Source organism: Bos mutus, chromosome 24 (assembly GCF_027580195.1).
Source record: "Bos mutus isolate GX-2022 chromosome 24, NWIPB_WYAK_1.1, whole genome shotgun sequence".
In the NCBI taxonomy this organism is placed as follows: Eukaryota; Metazoa; Chordata; class Mammalia; order Artiodactyla; family Bovidae; genus Bos; species Bos mutus.
Genome location: NC_091640.1, coordinates 28,927,896 through 28,951,868, shown reverse-complemented (window position 1 = coordinate 28,951,868; position 23,973 = coordinate 28,927,896). Strand labels below are relative to the sequence as shown.

The 23,973-nt window shown below is 38.8% G+C and overlaps 1 protein-coding gene across 1 annotated transcript in view; it reads right to left on the bottom strand.

The window, feature by feature from the left end:
• CDH2 (cadherin 2) overlaps nucleotides 1–23,973 on the bottom strand; it is a 256,286-nt gene that overhangs the window by 42,095 nt on the left and 190,218 nt on the right. The window contains 6 exon segments of the mRNA XM_070361804.1: nucleotides 898–1,151; nucleotides 3,647–3,832; nucleotides 4,529–4,666; nucleotides 13,481–13,653; nucleotides 16,254–16,398; nucleotides 23,128–23,283. Coding sequence (XP_070217905.1) covers nucleotides 898–1,151; nucleotides 3,647–3,832; nucleotides 4,529–4,666; nucleotides 13,481–13,653; nucleotides 16,254–16,398; nucleotides 23,128–23,283 — 1,052 coding nt within the window.

Here is a 23,973-nt window from a genome sequence, read left to right as displayed (position 1 = left end):
TAATCCCATTTCTCCTAGGATCGCCCACCTGGGCCAAACCTCAGAACTACACCCTTCAAGGGGAATCCTCTGGTCTGAGTAGATTTATCTGTATTTGCTTTTTTATTTGGGGTGGGGATGAGCTTTTCAAGCTTAGATAACCAATATACAAATTGGAAAACATATCCCATTTGGAGAGGTAAAAAGTTACATGACTTCAATACACCTGTTCACTAGCTATTCATCTGTCTTGATTCCAGTGTACAGAGAAATGAAGAAGAAGATACACAGTTATCTGTTATCAACAGTACTGAAAGGAGTTAAATAAAATATGAGCTAATTTTTAAAATTACCATCACCAGCGATGGATAATAGTCATGTGGGGTATGCTCTGCCAACCCTCATCAGGAAGGATAAATTAGATTTTGCTGAGGCTGGAAATCTTTACAGATATATTTTATAAGTCCTCTAACCATTGTACAGGTGAGGGATGAAAATAATTAGCTCTTATATCTTGGTACTGGCATGAGTTTTCTTTTCTTCCTGATGTGTGGAAAAGAGATAAATGTTATAAGCTTTCTGAGACTCTCCTATTTACTCACGGTAGAAGCTTTTTGTGATGGTTGGCATAAAACACAGGCTAAATTATTACTAAAGATGTTTTAAAAGGAGCAAGGACAGAAAAAAGAGGCTGAAAACTTCTGTTTCTTTAAATGATAAAAGAGTAGATCCATTTATATATCTCCTGTCTAATATACTCATTGATCCACTGAAAAAATTACATCAAATAATTAAAAATAATCTTGTAATAAGGAGTACAGGTGCTAATGAAAATTTCTCACCCAAATGGTGAAAAATTTTATGCACGGCATAGAACATAATGAAAATGACAAAAACAGCATCTATGGCACCTGATACCTGATATTTTGCTGCATATATCGATCTGGGTCCTGAGCAGTAAACGTTGTTAACACGGTACCGGCGTGAAGGCCTTCTTCTTGGCGAATGATCTTTGGATTTGGGGCAAAATAAGGATTTTCATTCACATCGATAACTGTGACAGACACAGTCGCAGTTGACTGAGGTGGATGCTGAATACCCTTGGCTAATGGCACTTGATTTTCTGCAGCGACAGTAAGGACATACATCCTATTTGTTTCAAAGTCGATTGGCTGGAAGAACCAAAAAAAAATTTTTTTTAAAGGAGAAACCATATTTTTGCAGGAAATAAGAATATTTGCATTTTGAAGTTGATCCTTCTAGTAACTCCATTTCTAAAACATTAATTTTTTATTCACTACACCATAGGTTCCTCTCAAATTTCTGGAAAGCATGCATTAGCATGGCCAATGATTGAAATATTTATCACAACGTAACCTACTTCTACAAGATATTTATGTACCTTGTGCATTTCAAAGACTTATGTTCACAAAATAATGCTTATTACTACTGCACACTGCATTTATTTAGCTACATCTAAGAACTTACATATTCTTAAGAGCAGCGTTGTTTACCAAAAAATAACAAAAAACTACTAAATAATCTGGGATTCAGTGAGAACATGATGGTCTAGATTGTATTCTCAAACATTGGTACAAAGACCATTCTTCACCCAGGAAAGCTTTTAAACAGTCTGTGATGAAGTGGACAAAACAAAAACTAGAAAATGTGATTTTTTTTTTTCACAAAGCTAAACTTTTCCTATTAAAAGTTCATTCATAATTTCAAGTATACATTTTAGAGTATTCACATATATACAATTAAAAAATAGTGTTCACAGGTAGAAGGACTTTTTATTTTTTCCTTAGTTAGCAAACTAAATCTATGGCTGTTTTCCAAAGTAATTTTGAGGATTTTACTGGTCTGTACAAATGCCAAATCTAAGCATGCCACTAGAAACAAAGGCAATGCACAGGTAATGTAAACATTAGCTCATAAAGTTTCACTGAATCTCATTGTCAGTAGAAAAGTTAACCAGAGTCAAGTGACCAGACTGGACTTTCCCTCTTAATTTCATTGATGATCTTCCAGTTAAGATACCCATAAGCATTACTGTATGAAATACTAATAGTATGAGAAGAAGAGCTCTCCTGCCATCCTGGAGAGTCTAAGAAAGACCAAGGGCAGAAGCTACTGAAAAAAATTGAAATTGGCACAGACCACACTAGTTTCTTCACCTAGACCACCTCCTCAACTCTAATTGAGAAATTTTTTTATTCTCATTCTAAAATCCCCAGTTCAACTTCCCTTTCTGAACTATTTTAAATAAGACAACAAAGAAGCCAGGAAATACTACAGAATTCTTTTGAGTGAGGGTACTAGACCCATGAAACATCGCTGACAATGTTTACTTATCTAAGATCTTTGGAAAAAAATGAAAGTGTTAGTCACTCAGTCATGTCTGACTCTTTGAGACCCAAGGACTGTAGCCCACCAGGTTCCTCTGTCCATGGGTTTTCCAGGCAAGAATACTGGAAGGGGTTGCCATTTCCTTCTCTAGCAAATCTTCCCAGCCCAGGGATCGAACCTGCGTCTCTTGCATTGGCAGGCAGATTGTTCACCACTAGGGCCACCGGGGAAGCCCAAGAGTGTTGGAATGGGAGGCAAAGAAGCAAACTCTTGCCTGGGTGGCTTGCGAGTGATGCTCACTTCACAGAGGTTTTCCATTAGCACTGTCTATTTGTTGCACGTGAAGTTAACATCCCTTTTACTTCCAGAACTCAGCTTTGTTTTACTTTTTGACAATGAAAAATTAGAAGAACCAATTTCTTAAAAATGGCATTTAAAAACGGCAAAGTAAATTCAAAACCTTTTAAGAGCGTAGGCCCTCTCATCGCCTACACTCATCTAGTTATACATTGGTGGCATTTTCTGGTTTGTTCCCTGAGCCAATATTCTAAAAGCAGCCTGTAGACATAAGAATAGTAGGTGTGGGGAATCCTTCCTAATAGGTATCAGTTGGCCACCAAAACTCTCTGAGGTGGGACTTCCCCAGTAGTCCAGTGCTTAAGACTCTCAGTGCATGGGGCTCCAATTCAATACCTAGTCAGCAGACTAAGATCCCACATGCCAGCATGACCCAGTCAAAATACATAAAATAAAGAGATGTTACATATGTGTGTGTGTATATATATATATACACATACAAAATTCCACAACATAACACTAACACATTGACTGCACTGACTGTTAACACTGCTGAGGACTGTTGTATATTCACTGTTAAAACACCCGGATGATTGAAAATCAATCATATTCCAGGGAGACAGTGAGACTATGTTGGCCTTGGCATCAACATAAGTAAAAAATAACAAATGTGACTCCCCCAAATACATTAACTCTGATTTAGAGAGGGGCTTCCCTGGTGGCTCAGATGGTAAAGAATCTGCCTGCAATGTGGGAGACCTGGGTTCAGTCTGTGGGTTGAGAAGATCCTTTGGAGAAGGGCATGGCAACCCACTCCAGTATTCTTGCCTAGAGAATCCCCATGGACAGAGAAGCCTAGCAGGCTGCAGTCCACGTGGTAGCAAACAGTCGGATGTGACTGAGCGACTCAGCACAGCATAGAGACGGTTGAAAGAAAATGTCCTGAGTCAATAACAAACTAAGCAGTGGGTGGCACATACGGTTGTGGCCGAGTGGCCACCAGAGAGACCATGGCACTTACTTTTACTACGGTGACTAAACCGTCGTTGCTGTTGGGGTCAGTTTGAATGGCAAAGCGGCCGGCGGGGTCTCCACCGCTGATTCTGTAGATGGCGTTCCAGGCCGGTGTGTGGGGCTGATCCTTATCTGTCACTGTTAGATTAGCGACGATGACATCTACCCTGTTTTCAGGGACTTCACCATAGAACTGCAAGAAAAGACAAAGCCGATTCAGAGCAGCGACGGGCACCCCTGAAGGACGGCGTGTCTCGATGATCACATTGCCCTGATTTTACTGCCCCATTAAATCTTTATTATCCACACTAAGCGAGGAGATTAGTAATGCAGGTAATCACAGCATTTATGTTTGACATTAAAAATACTATAACTCTATGTGGCCCTCAAATTATTTTTTTCCAAATTATGTTATAGTTTCATTAAAATTAAAATTTAAAATTAATTTCAGTAATAGTAAATTCTGTGGGTATCTGGATGATTCATGAGTGGGGGTCAGAGGAAAGGACTTGTCAAGGAAATCATTTTAGCCAAGAGATCATAATTATCTGCTGACAAAGTAGCATCAATCAGTCACATGGTTTGTGGACCTTAAGATATTTATGAATATTTTGTTAAAACAGCCTAAAGTCTATTTAGGTCATTTCTTCCAGGCAGGATGTTTTAATAACTTTATCAGTGGATTTGGAGAGGACAAAAGAACAAATTAGTTTGGTGCTTCATTTAAAACTCTGGTGTAAGTGACAGAAAACATGGGAGTCAGCAGCCATTCTACAATGAGGTGAATGAAGCAAGTTCCGGCTCTATTTAACGCATCTGTTATTCATGACGAAACTTCGCGGTAATGGACCACAGCCCTCGAGTTCTGTGAGTGACAGTCTGTACTTACCGTCATGGCAGTAAACTCCGGAGGATTGTCGTTGACATCTGTCACCGTGATGACAGCCGTGGCTGTGTTGGAAAGGCCATATGTGGGATTGCCTTCCATGTCTGTAGCTTGAATTATTAACGTATACTGTTGTACTTTCTAAAAAGACATAAAGATAACAACTTAAATGAAACAAATTCCTCAAGAAGACATCACAGTTGTTCTGTAAGTGGCTCTTGATTACACCCAGAAAAGCACGGCATTATTCACTCTGATTAACAGGACTTGAAATTTCCCAAGTGGAGTTTACTTTAACTTGTGAAGCACAGGTCTGGTCCTTGTCTAGAGAGATTTAACTGGATGTTTTCACCTCGACTGGCGGAAAGGAACGCGTGGCAGATGTGTGAAATTCGCTGCTAAGCTGAAACTTCCATCTGGTTTCAGCTTTTCTTTTTCTTCCAAACTTCACAACACTGTCATCAAGCATTTCAGTCATGTGGTTTGTGTTTACTTTCTCAGATGTTAATTTCTACCCAGTTTAGGCTACTAAAAACAATCAAGAAACTTGAGAGGGAGAAGAAAGCATATATAATTCATAAAGTATATATGCTTTCCTTTTATACATCTTTACATATGTTCCTTCTATTATAGCAAAGTTGATGCAGTATTTTCTTCGGTGCACACTATTTACAACTATAGAGGAGACATATATTGTTCAATGAAGTGAAGACCAAAACAAAGAGTTTCTGTTTATATTCTTCATCTTGGAACCTAGTAGGCTTTTTTATAGTTGCCCTCTCAGTGGCCCTCTGAGTGCAACACTCACTGAGTCCACAGACCTATGATGAATATGGATATATTTTCACATAGATGGTTAATATCAAATTTGCATCACTGCTTTCAAACACCAGATTGAACTTTTTAAAGGGGAGTCAAGGCCAGTTGTAATGTATCTAACAGAAAAATCCTGAGAGTGTCTGAGACAGTCTACAGCACTGGCTGACTTAGTTTTATACTAGGAAAACCTAAACAAAATAAACTGGAGAAGGTAATGGCAACCCACTCCAGTATTCTTGCCTGGAGAATCCCATAGACAGAGGAGACTGGCAGGCTACGGTTCATGGGATCACAAGAGTCGGACACGACTTAGCAACTAAACCAAACCAAACCAAATAAATACCTAAAATCATTTGAAATCTCCATGGAAATTGGCACAGGTAAAAAATACAGAGATCATTAAAAAACGCTAAAACATCCTGAACAATTACTCACTTCTTCATACAAAAAGATAAATGGTCACTGCAAAGACCGTTTCCCTTAATTCTAAATATAGCTGACATTATGAATGACCACTCTTGAGGGATTTGGGGAGCTGTGACAGAACAGACACAAATTGTAGCTTTTGCTTTAGATGTTTGTGGGCAAGGCAAAGAAGGGGTAAGAGTGAAAGTCAAACCTCACACATTCAATTTTTAGCCTGCCACCACTATGCCATGCCCACCACTATGCCAATCTCTTAGCAGTTATTTATTTCCATTCCTTTTCATTTGTCTTAAAAAAAATACCCCACTTTTTTGAATGGAAAAAAAGAAACAAAGGAATAGGGCTGGTTGAGCCATTTTAATTTTTCTTAACCCATAACCCCTCACCATACTGCTTACATAGACTAAAATATTTCTCAATAATTTCCATTCCCAATCAAGAGTGTCATTTCAGCTTAATGCTCTCGTGGTTATCAAGAGAATTTTGTAGGGTATTCTGTTCATCCTCCCAGCTGAAAATCATGAAAAATAAAAAAAATTTGTTATGACTTTGAAATGCCATTTTTCTTGGCTGTTATTTTCAGAAACAGATGAGCATTATCAAAAAATATAAATATGTTTACAGAAGATAAAAAAAAAACATATATTGGCATTATGTGGAGATAATGGGTTTTTGTTAATATCTATTTTACAAAGATCTTTAGAATTATATAAGTATAATAGGCCCAATTTTCCACTGAGCTGAAATATTGGGATCAATAGCTAATACTTGAAATTTCCTATTGCTGCAAGCTAGTCTTGAGAATTCTAAGTTACAAAAGAACATTGTTATTTCTAAAATACAGTGTTTCCTCAAGTAAAGAAAAATGCCAACTTGTTAAATAACATAGTCTGAATTTAACTGCCTGATTGGTAAAACAATTTTACATTTAGTAAGGAAGACACAACAGTCTATGTTTTAGACTACCAAACTATTTAGAGCTTCTTGCCTAATTTAGTCACTGGGCATCTAGTTCTGAATGACTGACATTTAGATTTCATAAGAAGTTGACTTCCCACCCTCATAGTCCTGTGTCTGATCAAGGGAACTTTGCTTAAAAACATTTCCTTGCTTTCTGTTCTAGAAAGGATAAAATCTCACCTCCTCTCCTTGTTGTCAGTTCTTCCATCCTCTGACTCCCCTTTCCCACCAAAGCTCTCACTTTCCATTTTTCACCCCATATCTTGAGCTGTTTGTATTGGGTGGGCCACAAGGGTCATTTGGGTTTGGCCATAAGATGCACTGAAACACACAAATGTTTGGCCAACCCAATATCTATCTTCAAACGCATTTGCCTTTTCCTCAGCCTAAACCACTGCTTTTAAACTGGGGTGATTTTGCCCCCCACCCTCATCACCCCCAAGGACACCTGTCAATATCCTGAGACATGTCTGGTTGTAACAGCTGGGTGGTGCTACTGACATCTAATGTGTAGGGACCATAGATACTACTAAACACCTACAACGCACAGGACAGGCCCCCACAACAGAGGCTTATCCTGTCCAAAATGTCAACAGCGCCAAGGGTGGGAAACCCTGGCCCCGAACACCCTTCTCCCCTTTTTCTGAGTCTGGCAAGCACGAAGCTTAAAGTCACCCCAGAGATGATTTCTGAAAGTCCTTGAGGAAGAGTTGTTTTCCAACTCAGGACACACCTCTATCACCGCTTCCGTTATGAGGCTGTTATCAGTCCATCTGTCTGTCTTCCCAGCTACATACACGCACACAAATCCCTCCTCAGGGCCACTGCGTTGCCGATGTGTATGTCCCTGGTATATAACATAATGCTTGCCACAGTATAAGCAAGGAACAAATGCTTTTGAATTTGTGGCTGGATGGATGAATGTATGAGAAGCCTTGAACCTTGTGTGATACTATAAAAATAATTTCAAGTTTGGAAAAAACCATACATGGTTAGCTATCACTTATTCATTAAAATATATACTGGGAGCATAAGCTAGCTCATTGTCTCCAAAACTACAAAACTGATTCATATGCCATCTTCTCAATTCTGCTATATCCTCATCTTTCTACAGCGTGAGTCACTTACTATTTATCTTGACAGGAACTCTCTTTTAAGAAACAATTTATTATAAAAGTACTGTAAATAGAAAACTAGCACCACTGACCATAAATATAACTAAAAATAAAGCCAATACAATGTTTGTGCTCTGGCAGTCTCTACTTGATGGAGTAAGCATCTAAAAGACTTGGGGTTCTCTGGCTTTCTCTAGATGTATCAATTAAAATCACTATACTTATGCGACATATTTTGAAACTACAGCACTGAACTAGAGTGCTCTAAGTGAATGAAGAGGTGAGAACATTCCATCATCCACTTGGCACACATTTAATGAATGTCTACTGGATGCCAGACATTGTAGCATTTACCTGAATAAAATAATAAACAAAACCAGAGACAGCCTTGCTGCTGTTAAGAGCAAGAGACCAATGAAAGTGACAAATATGAATGGATCACGTGGCTAAATCTGCAATGCAACCATAGTAAGAGCAGGAGGAAGTGATGGGAGCAGTCTTTAAGAGGTGCATCTCAACCAGTCCTCCAAGCCTAGAGGGAAGAATAAATGCAAGATGAACTTGGTGGGTAAACTGAGAAGAACTTGATGAAATCAATCAGTGGATGGAGAGCAGGGCACAATGAAGTTGATCGTAATCTTGGGAAACTGGGGAGGGGGCGCTGGTCACATTGGAAATTCCTCAGGAAGCACAGGTTTAGGGAGATGACAGGTTTGCTTTTGGATGCATTGGGTTAGGGGATGGACAAGTAAGTAATATCATGAGATCCTAGGAGGGAAGTGCAGGTTTGTGACCCTGTTCAAATTCTTACATGCAAAGTCCCCAGTTCCCTCATCTGTGAGGTAGGGCTGACAGTACTATCTTCCTTATACATTTGTAGGCTAAACATTTTTTGAATGGTTACTGTATGCCAGCATTGTTCTATGGGCCTTGATAATAAAAACTGACATCTATTGAGAACGAGCACTAAGTATGAGCCACACTTTATGTTGTGTCTCAAAATAAACTGATAAGGCAGGTGAACTATTTTTATCCTCATTTTACAGAGGAGGAAACCAAGGCTTAGGGGAGCAGGGAAGCACCCACTGACATGAGCTGTAAATAGCAGAAAAAAGACTTGAATCCAGCTCTCTCTGGATCCAGAGTCTGTACCAGTAACTGCTGCGCTGTGTGAGGGCTCTCCAATAAATGCACAGCGTGAGTGTGTCCTGAGACGGGGGAGCAGGTGGAAAGCCAGATTCCAAGGAGGCCAAGAATGGGTGGAGTGAAGGGCAAGTATGGCTGCCCCTGGGAGTGTGGTGTTGACACGAAGAGGAAAATCTAATAACTTGAACTTTTCTTCCAGGTTCCAGTTCAGGGTGAAAAGAAGAGGAACACAGGGACCTCACTGAATATCAGGAGCTGGAAGGCAGGTAAGATGTTCATGGAACACAGTCTATATATCTGGAGGAACACAGGCCATTATGGGTAGGTAGCCCAGGGAGGGGCTGAGGGCAGCTCTCAGAGACCAGGTATTAGCCTGTTCTAGAGGAAGATGGCAAAGGAATCTTCAGGCAGAAGAAACAACAGACAGAGAAGAACAGAGAAGCTCAGATCTGTACAAGGACGGGCATGTGGTGGTATGGGCGGAGGCCATCACTGGCTTCCTAGCAGGAAGTAAAGAATTCTAGGAGCTCAGACTAAGGAAGGCTTTGGGACCAGCATCCTAGAGGGTCTGGGGCACCACGTTGAAGAGCTCTGACTTCAGGCTGTGGGTCTTGTAGAGCCCTTCAACCAGAGGGGAGACTCAGCTGGTCGAGGATTATGAAGGAACCAGTCGGGTTTCTAGGAAAGACCCTTCAGAGGAGGGAAGACCAAGACCACAGAAGATAAGAGAACATTCCTTTAGGAAAGAACTCAGAATTGAGAGCCCAAGTGAAAGTATTACTTGGCTTGGAAAACAGGAAGTGTAATTCTTTCCTTGCCATGAGAAAAATTATGAGAAGTCAAAGTAATGGTGATCACTCACTGGATGTTGAGGCTAGATCTATGACGGCCATGGGAAAAGGAAAACTAACATGCGTTGGACACTGTGCTGAATGCTATATGCTTCGTGTTATGTAATCCTTCCAATTGTCCCATGAAGTAGATGTAATATTATTACTTCCATTTACAGATGGGGGAGCTGAGGTTTCAGGTTAAGACACTAAAGGTCAAATAGCCCATACCAGGTAAAGCCAGAATTATTCAAAGCAGAGGGTAACTCATCAGTAGTCCTGACCAAAAAGGGCAGGAGATGGACATATAAAAGCTGGAGTAAAGAAGAAAATGCCAGGAATGGTTACCACCAACTCAAGCAACAAGAAGTCAGATTGATAAACAACAAGTTCAGTTCAGTTCAGTCACTCAGTTGTGTCCGACTCTTCGCGATCCCATGAATCGCAGCACAACAAGGCCCTACTATAAAGCACAAGGAACTAGACTCACTATCCAGCAATGAACCATATACATGTGTGTGTGTGTGCTCAGCCGCTCAGCCGTGTCTCACTCTTTGCAGCCCTATGGACTGTAGCCCACCACGGGATTTTCCAGGCAAGAATACTGTAGTGGGTTGCCATTTCCTCCTCCAGGGGATCTTCCCCACCCAGGGAGAGAACCTGTGTCTCCAGCAGCTCCTGCAGTGGCAGGCAGATTCTACCCACTGAGTCACCTGAGAATCCCAAACTATATATATATATAATAGATAGATAGATAAATATATATATGGGCTTCTTTGGTGGCTCAGTTGGTAAAGAATACGCCTGCAATGGGGGAGACCTTGGTACGATCCCTGGTTGGGAAGATCCCCTGGAGGAGGAGATGACAACCCACTCCAGTATTCTTGCCTAGAGAACCCCATGGACAGAGGAGCTTGGCAGGCTACAGTCCATGGGGTCGCAAAGAATCAGACATGACTGAGCGACTAAGCACAACACGGCACATTATATATATATATATATATATATATATATATATATATATATATACACACACACACAAAACATATAAGTGAATCACTTTGTTGTACAGCAGAAATCAACACATTGTAAAACAACTATACTTTAATAAAATAAATTTAAAAAATATATTTAGAAAACTAAAAGATAAAAAGTAAAGAAATCAGATGGAGATTAAAAAACTGAAGACTGGCGAGTGTCGTGCATGAAGCTTTAGGTCTGCAGAACCCCCCAAATTGGAATTTTTTAAAACCTGGAGATGAAAGGAAAAGAAAAAGCTAAATCACGGTAAGCATTTCAATGATTAGGCGTTCAATCACTTAAAGGTGTCGTCCATCCTGGGAGGATGACAACGGAAATGACTTTGGACAGAAAGAAAACTGTGAAATCTAATAGAAATAAAAGCATCTCCAGCTTACATGAGGCCTGGAGAAGTCAGCATAATTTATCCCTGGCCTCAGGCAGAATTACCATAAACCATCTGACATAGATATATTTTGCCATGTTAAATGACTTTCAGAAAAGGAAGGTTTTCCATAATTTTCCCTAGTAACTCATTGTTGTGTTTAATAGCGTCACTGTCAAGAAGCAATTTCTCATGCTGTATCTAACTTGTGATTCTATAGCTTTGAATTCATGTCCACTTTCATTTCATCGGGTTGTGCATAGCTGCTTCCGGCCACCGCAAGATATACTTAACCAAAGTATAGCCTGACTTGCGACTTTCACCCCCTAAACTAAATACAGTCTCTTTGATTTTCAAATACGGTTGGTTTGCTTTGGCAAAACTATCTTTCATTCTCTATGCCTCTTGCTTTTCATAAAACATCCAGGCTAAATGTGATAGGAATATTACTATATGAAAACAAGATGAAGTCACATTTCTGTATCTCACAATGAGAGTGTGAAATGAAAGAGAAATATTAGGTTTGGGAGATGAGCTATATACCTCCTTAGGATGTGAGCAGCCTGGCACTTCCGAGAATATTAAAAAAATATGCTATATTTTCCTATAAAATACAGTATTCATGCTGAATTTATTGACATTTAAGAGTAGTATTTTATACAGTAATGGAAGAGGTGAAAAGATACACATGTTCCAGATATCACTGAACTAAAGGTACTACTGCAAAGCTAAATTTCAGCAGTCTCTGGTGCAATCCATTCCCAGAGCAACAGGAATACCATACTAGCCATCCATCTGACTCCTAAGGAAGGCTCTGGGCTCAATTGTGAATTAAGTAATCTTGATTGGCTCATATCACTTTATTAAAGTGTTGCCACCTCTATCTTGCGTACATAATGAATTGAAATAGTAATGTTTTCTTCGATCCAATTCAAGTGGATGCTACTTACTAAGACAAATAAAACGTCATAAAAACCAAGCCCTAAAATCCTTGTCAATAATATTTACGATGGTAGGTCTAATGTTTCCTTTTGACACACATAACACGAGGTCTCATTACGATAGAAGCTGGCTCAGCCAGAAACCTACAAGCACAGATCTCTATGAGTCGGCACTTTGACAATTCACTCACACAATGATTACTGACAATCAATAATGACCTTGAGAATCGCTAAGAAAATGGTTAGAACAGAATGGAGAGAGGGTATAGGAAAATTCAGTAGGGCTGGAGTTTTCAGGAAAGGATATAAGTAGGGCTTGAAAGGCAACGTGAAGAACTGGAGGGTTCAAAATCAAGAAAAAGGGGCAAGACGTTCCTGGCAGAAGGAATCATGTGAACAGAACACAGCAGGGTGCCACAGGACGGTGGGCTCAGCTCTGTCAGAGCGAGACGACCCTTCTAGCAGGAATGAAACACCCACTCCTTCTCAGGCTGTGATCTGACATAATATTTCAATACTGTCAACACTGTATGCCTTTACAACAAAATACACGCCCGAAGTGTGTTTCTCTGTGTTTATAGCTTTAAAGCCCTGTCAGTGGACTGCAGGCAGTTCTTGGTGTTCAAACCTCTTAAGTTCATCTTAGAGTTAAAGAGAGAGTGATCATCTCTTCTGTACTAAATCAAGGATCAAAAAAAAAAAAAAAAAACCTCATCACACGTGTCATTTGTACCCTCTTCAAAATACGAATGTTAAAAATTACCCTAAATGTATGTACACTTTATTTGGGCACGATTTTTTATTTAATTCCTCATCAAATCTTTTGAGTATGAGGGAAAACAGAAAATGCAAAGAAGTTTAAAAAGTAGATACCAGAAGGTTACTGGCTTAACTTAGTCAATGACCACCCTAAATATTACATGGACCAGCAATGATTTATCCAGTTTACATACATCATTTAACCAACTTGAAATTCTGTAAAAGAGTACAGTTGATTTCTTCATGACCATGAACACATGAATAATCTCGTGGAGATGTTATTGAGTGTGCGCTTAGTTGCTCAGTCGTGTCTGACTCTTTGTGACCCCGTAGATCGTAGCCCACCAGGCTCCTCTGTCCATGGGACTTCCCAGGCAAGAATATTGGAGTCATTTCTTTCTCCAAGGGATCTTTTCGACCCAGGGATCGAACCCACGTCTCCTGCATTGGCAGGGGGACTCTTTTGTCTCCACTGAGCCTGGAGACAAGATAGATGTGAGCCAGTGCACTTTTAAGATTACAAGCAAATTCAATACAGATTTCAGTTGGCTTACTTCTCTGTCAAGTCCAGCTGCCACCGTGATAATGTCCCCAGTCTCATTGTTGATTGTAAACATGTTGGGCGAAGGGGTGCTTGGCGCCTGGGACAGGATTCTGTACCTCAACATCCCATTGAGGGCATTTGGATCGTCAGCATCAATCGCAGTGACCGTCATCACATATGTTCCTAGACAGCAGACATGGAAAATGAATGGTTGCCTTTCATGTCAGGGTCTCCCAAACAGAAGGGATATTTACCTTCTTCATCAATCTTCATTCCACTTTTTCTCTTTTACAAAATAACTTCTGTTTTTAAAAATGTGGACCATTTTTAAAGTCTTTAGCAAATTTGTTACAGTGTTGCTCTCATTTTGTTTTGGTGTTTTGACCAAGAGGCAGGTAGGATCTTGGCTCCCTGACTAGGGATCAAACCTGCATTGGCATGTGAAATCTTAACCACTGGATCACCAAGGAAGTCCCTTTCCATTTTTTCAGACCAACATTTAATCATTTAGCCTTGATTAAAACACTATTGATAAGAACAGAACTCACTTCAAAAAATATAAACTATAGTTGAGTTGCTTGAAAGGAAAATGGTTAAAAAAAATTTTTTTACAGATGTATAAAGACTAAATGTTTCCATATACTTAAAAGACAAATTCACTATATGATTCAAAGAAAGGATCCCTTCAGATATATATCTTATATATCCCTTTGTCTATATAAAATGCAAATAATAAGTAACATAGATGTCATTTGAAACATCTTTTATGGCCACCAATTCCTTCCCTCTGCCGTTTTTTTTTCCGTTGTGCAGTAGAATCTAAAATGTCATGTGGGGTATGATTCTCCACAAAGCCTAAGTCACTTTGTGAAAGTAAGCCAAGTATGCTTACTTGGCTTACGTAACAACACATACTCCATTTACTGAGGTCATGAGGAATCATTCCATGCATGACTGTTTTGGTACACTGAATAGGGGGTTTTGCACTGGGGTTCATTATTTCCGAGGAGATTAAAAGAACATTGTAACAAACTCAGGGACTCAAATTTATTAGATATCGTGGAAAGGAAGTCTACAAACCATTACGATCAAATGCATTCAAACTAGTTAGACAAACTGAAATTGAGAAGTAGAGAGAAAATGTTATTATTTAAGATGGTTTGCCCCATGCAATTTTTTTAAGACTTGGATTATAAAATGTTACATCTCCAGGCTACCTTCTTCTTTAGTACTCTTAAGATCAGTTTGATTTAGTGCCTTTACAGCTAGTGTTCCCTCTACAGGGTACATTTTTTTTTTTCGCCCCAGAATTAACTAAGGCTTGTTCACATACTTCAAATCTCTTTTCAGAGCTTGTCCTTCTGAACAAGGCATCCTATTTGACTATGTACCAAGTTTGATTTTTTTTTTTCAAAACTTTATTTTTTTCCCTAAAACATTTGCTTGCTTGTTTGCCTTTTACTGTTCTCCTCTACTAGATTTTAAGCTCCAACAGGGCACAACTAACTTATCACGGCTGCATCTACAGTGCTGGAGCAACGTCTGGCATACAGTATGTGCTCTATAAACATCTGCTGACGCTGATGTATGGAACAGTCTTATGGACTCTGTGGGAGAGGGAGAGGGTGGGAAGATTTGGGAGAATGGCATTGAAACATGTAAAATATCATGTATGAAACGAGATGCCAGTCCAGGTTCAATGCACGATACTGGATGCTTGGGGCTAGTGCACTGGGACGACCCAGAGGGATGGTATGGGGAGGGAGGAGGGAGGAGGGTTCAGGATGGGGAGCACATGTATACCTGTGATGGATTCATTTTGATATTTGGCAAAACTAATACAATTATGTAAAGTTTAAAAATAAAATAAAATAAACATCTGCTGAATGAATGGTTAAAACAAAACAAAACAAAAAATGTGTTTTGGAATCTTGAACCAAAATATTGCTTACAACATTGCATTTTAGTTTAACTTAAGATTCATGACTCTATCAAATCTTGCCTAGAAGGATGTTTTCAAACTTACAGAACAAGTGCAGGAAATCGACTCATGAAATGTCTTTACATTTCCTGATCATTCAGAGTCATTTATTTACGGGAAGGCTTTATGGAAATGCATGTGCATATGCATAGTAAATATACCTGTAATGATTTATTTTTGGTAATTTTTATGAAATGATAATTCTATAAAATTGGAAATAATAGAGGAAAAAGGACCAATGAATGATTTTAAAAAACCAAGAGCCTTTCCCAGGCAAAAAAGCACAACGTTTATTTATCCTTAGAATATATGTATAAGCCTTGTGTTTTAGTAAAGATATGTTTAACATGCTTTGATTTTTTTTTTCCTGTATTTTAAAATACTGACGAACTCGACTCTAAAATGTGACTCAGACAGAGCTACAGATGGTTGAACTTCCCGCACAGCCCTGCCTTCCCACCCCAGCTGCCCCCACCCCTCTACTCTTCTGAGATACAGACAAGTGTATCTGAACCAGGAAAAGTGCCAGTTTAAGACACAGTTATATCTATAAATTGGCTTATGTACAAACCAGTATAGATGGTGAAGGAAATATATAGTTAAGTTTAAATGTCGAGGCTTTCTTAAATTCAAAATTAAATTTAAAAAATTAAATATAATGAATTAAGTCTTGCCTAAAAGCAGCATGAATGAAAGAAAATGACACTAAAGGCTCACGTGATTTCTCATCTAGCTTATATATGAGGGCTGGATAACATTGTATTTCCTCAAGGAACCTCCAAATTATGATCTTCCAACTTACCCGGCTTTGATCCCTCAGGAACTGTCCCATTCCAAACCTGGTGTAAGAACTCAGGTCTGTTATCATTCATGTCAATAACGTTGATGACAATGTCGATGGGGTTCTCCACTTGGTTTCCATTAATATCCACTGCATGTGCCCTCAACTGCAAGAGTAATTAGAAAATGAAATGATTTAATGGATTTAGGTCTCCTGTGAGAAGATAAAAGATACCATAACCATAGCCATAAACAGCACAGATGGATGAAAACCAAAAGCTATTCTTCCCATCAAAATTCAAGTTAGCCAAACAATATTCTTAAGGGAGATATAGCTGATAGGCATCTGGCTCAGAGCTCTATGACTCTAATCTGTATACAAAAGAGTGAAGCAGAAACGATCCACCTTTGAAGGCAAAGAAATTGAGCTTCAGAAAAGCTAAGTCACTTTACTCAGTTTATTGACAGAGCCCCTGTCCTAAGCCAGTTCTGTCCAGCTTCCAAATCCTTTCGCTAAATCCATACAAAAGAGTCAGGATAATTAAAAATGTGGAACTGGCCTAAAGAAGTCACAGAGAACAAGAGAAAAGATGAGAATTCGGAAAGAATGAAGTGTGCACACGGAATTTTGACTCTTTTTATTGTAAAAGTCATTCATTCATAAACAGTAAAAGTACATAAGACAGTTTATTCCTCTCCCAAGGTTGAGTTCTCAGTATTACAGGTATTCTTCTAGAAATTTTATCTTTTTTCTTCCTTTGTAAACAAATATAATCACTCAGTTACTCATGGCAATATATCTTCAAAATCTTTTCATCCAGCACATAGAAAACCATTTCAATCTTTTTAAAGGCTGTGTAGTGTTCCATTGAATTGTTTCTTCTTAAAGGCGATGCTTCTATGATTTTCCTGTTAAGTATGATGCTGGCTACTGGTTTCTGCTGGATATGCTTTATCAACTTAAAGAAGCATTAACATATCTTTTTTTTCAATTTTGAGGTTATTTAGCACATGAAATGAATAGAAGAGAAGCAAAAAGCAAAGGAGAAAAGGAAAGATATAAGCATCTGAATGCAGAGTTCCAAAGAATAGCAAGAAGAGATAAGAAAGCCTTCCTCAGCAATCAGTGCAAAGAAATAGAGTAAAACAACAGAATGGGAAAGACTAGAGATCTCTTCAAGAAAATTAGAGATACCAAGGGGACATTTCATGCAAAGATGGGCTCGATAAAGGACAGAAATGGTATGGACCTAACAGAAGCAGAAGATATTAAGAAGAGGTGGCAAGAATACACAGAAGAACTGTACAAAAAAGATTTTCATGACCCAGATAATCATGATGATGTGATCACTGACCTAGAGCCAGACATCCTGGAATGTGAAGTCAAGTGGGCCTTAGAAAGCACCACTACGAACAAAGCTAGTGGAGGTGATGGAATTCCAGTTGAGCTATTTCAAATCCTGAAAGATGATGCTGTGAAAGTGCTGCACTCAATATGCCAGCAAATTTGGAAAACTCAGCAGTGGCCACAGGACTGGAAAAGGTCAGTTTTCATTCCAATCCCAAAGAAAGGCAATGCCAAAGAATGCTCAAACTACTGCACAATTGCACTCATCTCACAGGCTAGTAAAGTAATGCTCAAAATTCTCCAAGCCAGGCTTCAGCAATACGTGAACCGTGAACTTCCTGATGTTCAAGCTGGTTTTAGAAAAGGCAGAGGAACCAGAGATCAAATTGCCAACATCCGCTGGATGGTCAAAAAAGCAAGAGAGTTCCAGAAATCATCTATTTCTGCTTATTGACTATGCCAAAGCCTTTGACTGTGTGGATCACAATAAACTGTGGAAAATTCTGAAAGAGATGGGAATACCAGACCACCTGATCTGCCTCTTGAGAACTCTGTATGCAGGTTAGGAAGCAACAGTTAGAACTGGACATGGAACAACAGACTGGTTCCAAATAGGAAAAGGAGTACGTCAAGGCTGTATATTGTCAACCTGCTTATTTAACTTATATGCAGAATACATCATGAGAAACGCTGGACTGGAAGAAGCACAAGCTGGAATCAAGACTGCCGGGAGAAATATCAATAACCTCAGATATGCAGATGACACCACCCTTATGGCAGAAAGTGAAGAGGAACTAAAAAGCCTCTTGATTAAAATGAAAGTGGAGAGTGAAAAAGTTGGCTTAAAGCTCAACATTCAGAAAATGAGGATCATGGCATCTGGTCCCATCACTTCATGGGAAATAGATGGGGAAACAGTGGAAACAGTGTCAGACTTTATTTTTGGGGGCTCCAAAATCACTGCAGATGGTGACTGCAGCCACGGAATTAAAAGACGCTTACTCCTTGGAAGGAAAGTTATGACCAACCTAGATAGCATATTCAAAAGCAGAGACATTACTTTGCCAATAAAGGTCCATCTAGTCAAGGCTATGGTTTTCCCAGTGGTCATGTATGGATGTGAGAGTTGGACTGTGAAGAAGGCTGAGCGCCGAAGAATTGATGCTTTTGAACTGTGGTGTTGGAGAAGACTCTTGAGAGTCCCTTGGACTGCAAGGAGATCCAACCAGTCCATTCTGAAGGAGATCAGCCCTGGGATTTCTTTGGAAGGAATGATGCTAAAGCTGAAACTCCAGTACTTTGGCCACCTCATGTGACGAGTTGACTCATTGGAAAAGACTCTGATGCTGGGAGGGATTGGGGGCAGGAGGAGAAGGGGACAACAGAGGATGAGATGGCTGGATGGCATTACTGACTCGATGGACATGAGTCTGAGTGAACTCCGGGAGTTGGTGATGGACAGGGAGGCCTGGTGAGCTGCGATTCATGGGGTCGCAGAGTCGGACACAACTGAGCGACTGAACTAAGCACAGGAAACTGTAAATTTTATTAGACAAGCCTTTTCAACACTTATAGAGTCTCTTTTTCCCTTGACTTATGTAATATATTACATTAAGAGATTTTAATACTGAACTGTCCCTGCCATTCTATAATAAATTCTATTTTGCTATCAATATTGCTCATTTATGTGCAAGTAGTGAGAATCTGGAGAGCAAGAATTTACCCCAACACTGACCTGAAAATATTTATTTTTTGAGATTTAACCACATGACTTCAGCCAGTAAGAATTCATACAGAAGAAATATTTCGAATTTTGGGGTTGGTATTTTTTGTACTCATAAATTACAGGATAGTTTAATTAGAGACTGGTCTACTGCATGCTACTTCACTCCATCCGTGTGTGTGCTCAGTCATGTCCTGTTTTGTGCAACCCCATGGAGTGTAGCCCTCCAGGCGCCTCTGTCCATGGAATGTGCCAACCAGAAATACTGGAGTGGGTAGGTATTTCTTATGCTAGGGGATCTTCCCAACCCAGGGATCCAATTCACGTCTTTTGAATCTCATGCATTGGCAGGTGGATTCTTAACCACTGCGTCACCTGGGAAGCCCTGCCACCTTTACTAAGTTGCCCTATTAACGTGATGCTGTTTTGTAAAAGGCTTGAAAACTTCTTTATATTTTAGAACAATGTATTAATAAAAAGCATTAGAATTACCTGTTCATTAAGGCTTTTAAGAGAACTGGTTAGTAAAACAATCAAGGCCCTTGGGAGGAGAGAATTGAGTGATACTTAGGCTTTAAAACACATGTTTAGTTTTTCATATGCTTATTTGCCAGTTTATGTCCATGGTGTCTTGCTCTACCTTATGTCTATATCTATCTGTATAATAATTTTCAAAACTTAAATAATTTTAAAAGTTTGTACAAGTGCAAAAATTCAAAAAATATATTAATGTGAAAAACAGTCTAAAAAACACATTAGCATAAGTGACATAAAAAGTATGGGACAACTAAGTATGATCGTGACACTGATGCTAAATGAATCAGAATACTAAATCAATATATAGTGTTGGGACAACTGGGCTGGCCATAAAGGAAAAGCAAAGGCGATCTATATACCTTCCTTCTTTTACTAAAATAAACTCCACAGAGGTTAAACATTTAGATGCAAATATAAATAAATAAATAAAACAGATAAAATGCAGGAGATTAGCATCTTGGAGTAGGAAAGATCTTTTTAAACAATTCCAGAAAGCCAGAATGGGGGGCTTCCCTGGTGGCTCAGTGGTAAAGAATTCACCTGCCAATTCAGGAGATGCTGGTTTGATCTCTGGTCTGCGAACTAAGATGCCACATGTCGCAGAGCAGCTAAAGCACATGTGCCACAACTATTTAGCTTGTGCTCTAGAGCCTGGGAGCCACAACTACTGAAGCTCTCGCGCCCTAGAGACTGTGCTTTGCAAGAAAAGAAGCCACTGCAATGAGAAGCCTGAGTGCCACAACTAGAGAAAAGCCCACACAGCAACAAAGACCCAGCACAGCCAACAATTAATAAAAAGAAAGCCAGAATGCACGATAAAATCAAAACAATGACAAATATCATAACGTAACAACTGTAAGTTATAGTGAGGGAAAAATGATAAACAAAGTTCGAAAACAAATAACAACAAAGGAAATATATGAAAATCATGTATCAACATCTCTAGTAGATAAAAGGTTATTATAAGTGGATGGAGGAAAAGGTAACAACTTTCCCACCCCAAATTCAACGTAAGACGGGAATAGGGAATTTACTTTAATTGGATATTCAACACATGCAACTTAAAGCATCAAGATAAATTTTCAGAAATAGCACTGGCAATAAATAAATAATGCCCGGAATTGATATGGAATGACAAGTATCTATTTTATAGTGGGGAGGTACTGGAACACAATACAACTCTTCAAGAGAACAATTTCACTATATTTATCAAATAATTCCAATTTTAGGAATTTTTTCTGAGGACATAATGGGAAAATGTACAGAAAGCTGTTCATTGCTGGATGATTTATAGTTGTAAAATAAAGTAGAAAGAACTAAATCATCCAAGTATCTGCCAGTAGGTAATTAGTTACAATTATGTTAAAGCAAGCAATCAAAAATAATAATAGAAACAAATAATGATTCCAGATGTGGAAAGATGCTAAATCTTATGATTGCTAAGTGACAAAAGTTGGTTTCAGAGAATAATCCCAATTTCAAAAAAATATATTTATGAATCTATACACAAAGAAACATCTTACAGAATATTACCAAACTTAAAGAAAAGTGACTACTTTATGTACTGGGATTGCAAATTCTTCTTACTTAATTATTAACACTGTATTACTTGAAAAGTTTTTACATTGTACCTATATTCTTTTCTAAGAGAAAATGATACTTTCATTAAAAGTTTTATTAGCTATTCATATAGAAATTGGAGTAGGAATAAAGATCAATTTAGGTTTCTCTATTAAACACATGAAAAAAAAATTGTTGAAATCCTCTTCCAGAAAAATGGGCAAGCATGGCTAGAAAAAAAGGAAAGAAAAATGCTTTCTTGAATTTATATTTTAATATTAATTCTTGATTTTTTAATTACTCAATACAATTTTTAATTGGGAAAATCAGTTCTAAATACATACTACTACTACTACTACTACTACTACTAAGTCGCTTCAGTCGTGTCCGACTCTGTGTGACCCCATAGACGGCAGCCCACCAGGCTCCCCCATCCCTGGGATTCTCCAGGCAAGAATACTGGAGTGGGTTGCCATTTCCTTCTCCAATGCATGACAGTGAAAAGTGAAAGGAAGTCGCTCAGTCATGTCTGACTTTTAGCGACCTCATGGACTGCAGCCCACCAGGCTCCTGCATCCATGGGATTTTCCAGGCAAGAGTACTCGAGTGGGGTGCAATTGCCTTCTCCATTTAAATACATACATATATTTAAAAACAGGAACATATAACTATATATAAGCGTTTCCCTGGTGGCTCAGATGGTAAAGAACTGCAGGAGGCTGCAATGTGGGACACCTGGATTTGATCCCTGGGTTGGGAAGATCCACTTGAGCAGGGCATGGCAACCCACTCCAGTGTTCTTGCCTGGAGAATCCCCATGGACAAAGGAGCCTGTTGGGTTAAAGTCCATGGGGCTGCAAAGAGTCAGACACGACTGAGTGACTAAGCACACACAGCACAACTACATACAAAAGCTGTTATAACTCAATCAAGAAATGAATAAAATAGAAAAGTAACATAAAATTAGCATAAGAAATATAACTGGATAGTATATCTAAGAAATGATTGCTCAGATTGGCAGGTTAATGAAACCAAGTATTGGCAGGGTTAATCGGAAAAGAGAAATCTTAATTCTCAGTAGGTAGATAAAAATGGCACATCTTTCTGGAGATAATATGATCAACAAATAACAAAATGAAAATATGCTATCCATTTGGTATGATGCTAATTAATAGTAATCATAGTATCAGGAGATAAACTGAAAAACATAAATGTACTTGGTTGGCCAAAATGTTCATCAGGGTTTTGCTATGAAGTCTTACAACAAACCCAAATGAACTTTTGGGCCAAACCAATATTTTTATAAGAAATTGCTGTTAAAATTATAGTTTATATACATTCAGTGGAATACTATACAGCTATTAAAAATGTAATGATCAGTATGTAATTTACATGAAATAGCTTTGATCCCTTCATGGCAATTTGTTCTTGTAAGTTCTTAACCACATATCTGAAGGCAAGTATCAGCATGCAAATAGTAATATGACTTAAGGCAATTTTTAGTTTTTCCTTCGCATTGTTTGTTTATCATGAGCATTCATCAATTTTATAAAAACAATTGTTTCATAAAAATAAAAAAAATATTAAATTGAAAAGGCTACAGATACATTTCTAGCATTAAAACATTCAGGATCAAAGTTTTAAGACTAATATGAGAGACAAATGTTAAACCTTGCATGTATTTGGAAGAGTGTGAATACAAAGAATTAACAGCTGTTGAGATCTTACATGAAACCGGGCTATCAGCTCACGATCCAGAGGCTTGGTTACTGACAGCTGACCTGAGATGGGGTTGATAATGAAGATACCAGTTGGAGGCTGGTCAGCTCCTGGCCCAGTTACGCTGTACCGCAGAGAAAGGTTTTTATCTCTATCGGATCTGATCTGAGGGTCAAGAAGATAGTCACATTAAACAAGGGACTAAATGAGCTCATTATCAGAGACAGAGCATGCTACACCTCATGGCCTCTTCCAAACATACACCATTTCTTCCCAGAAAATTCCTGAAGCTCTCCCAGTCTTATTCCTTGTTCTTGCTTCCTGGTGATGGGCTTCAAAAGAGATGTCACCTGTCACTAGAAGGACTAGGCCAATGTTAACATCTAAAGAACAGTCACTAGGAGCAGCACAAAAGTCAAACTTAAGGAGTGTCCATTTTTAAACAGAATCCAAGTCTCTCTTGGAAATTTGGAGGTTAGAATATTTAACCCAGTAACAGGTGTCCAATTTAATGAAGAAAAAACTATTTACTTGTTTGCATCAGTTAGGACAAGAAATAACTGTCTATTCATAGTGTGAAAGAGCCTCAGGTGGGAACTCTAAGACTATGGTTGAGCCTGGGAGTCAGATTTCTGTACTTGCATTGTGCTGATGTTTTTCATTGCAACCAAAGCTTCCCATATTAAATTGGCACCCAATACCCCACATTCTTTATTAATAACAAAACATGCAAGAAATGATTTTATAATAGATATCTCCTATGCATAAAAATTATATCTGTTACAGGCTCACTGCTTTCTCCTCCAAATACAACATTTCCTGGAAAAATAAGCTTACAGATGAGTGGAACATATA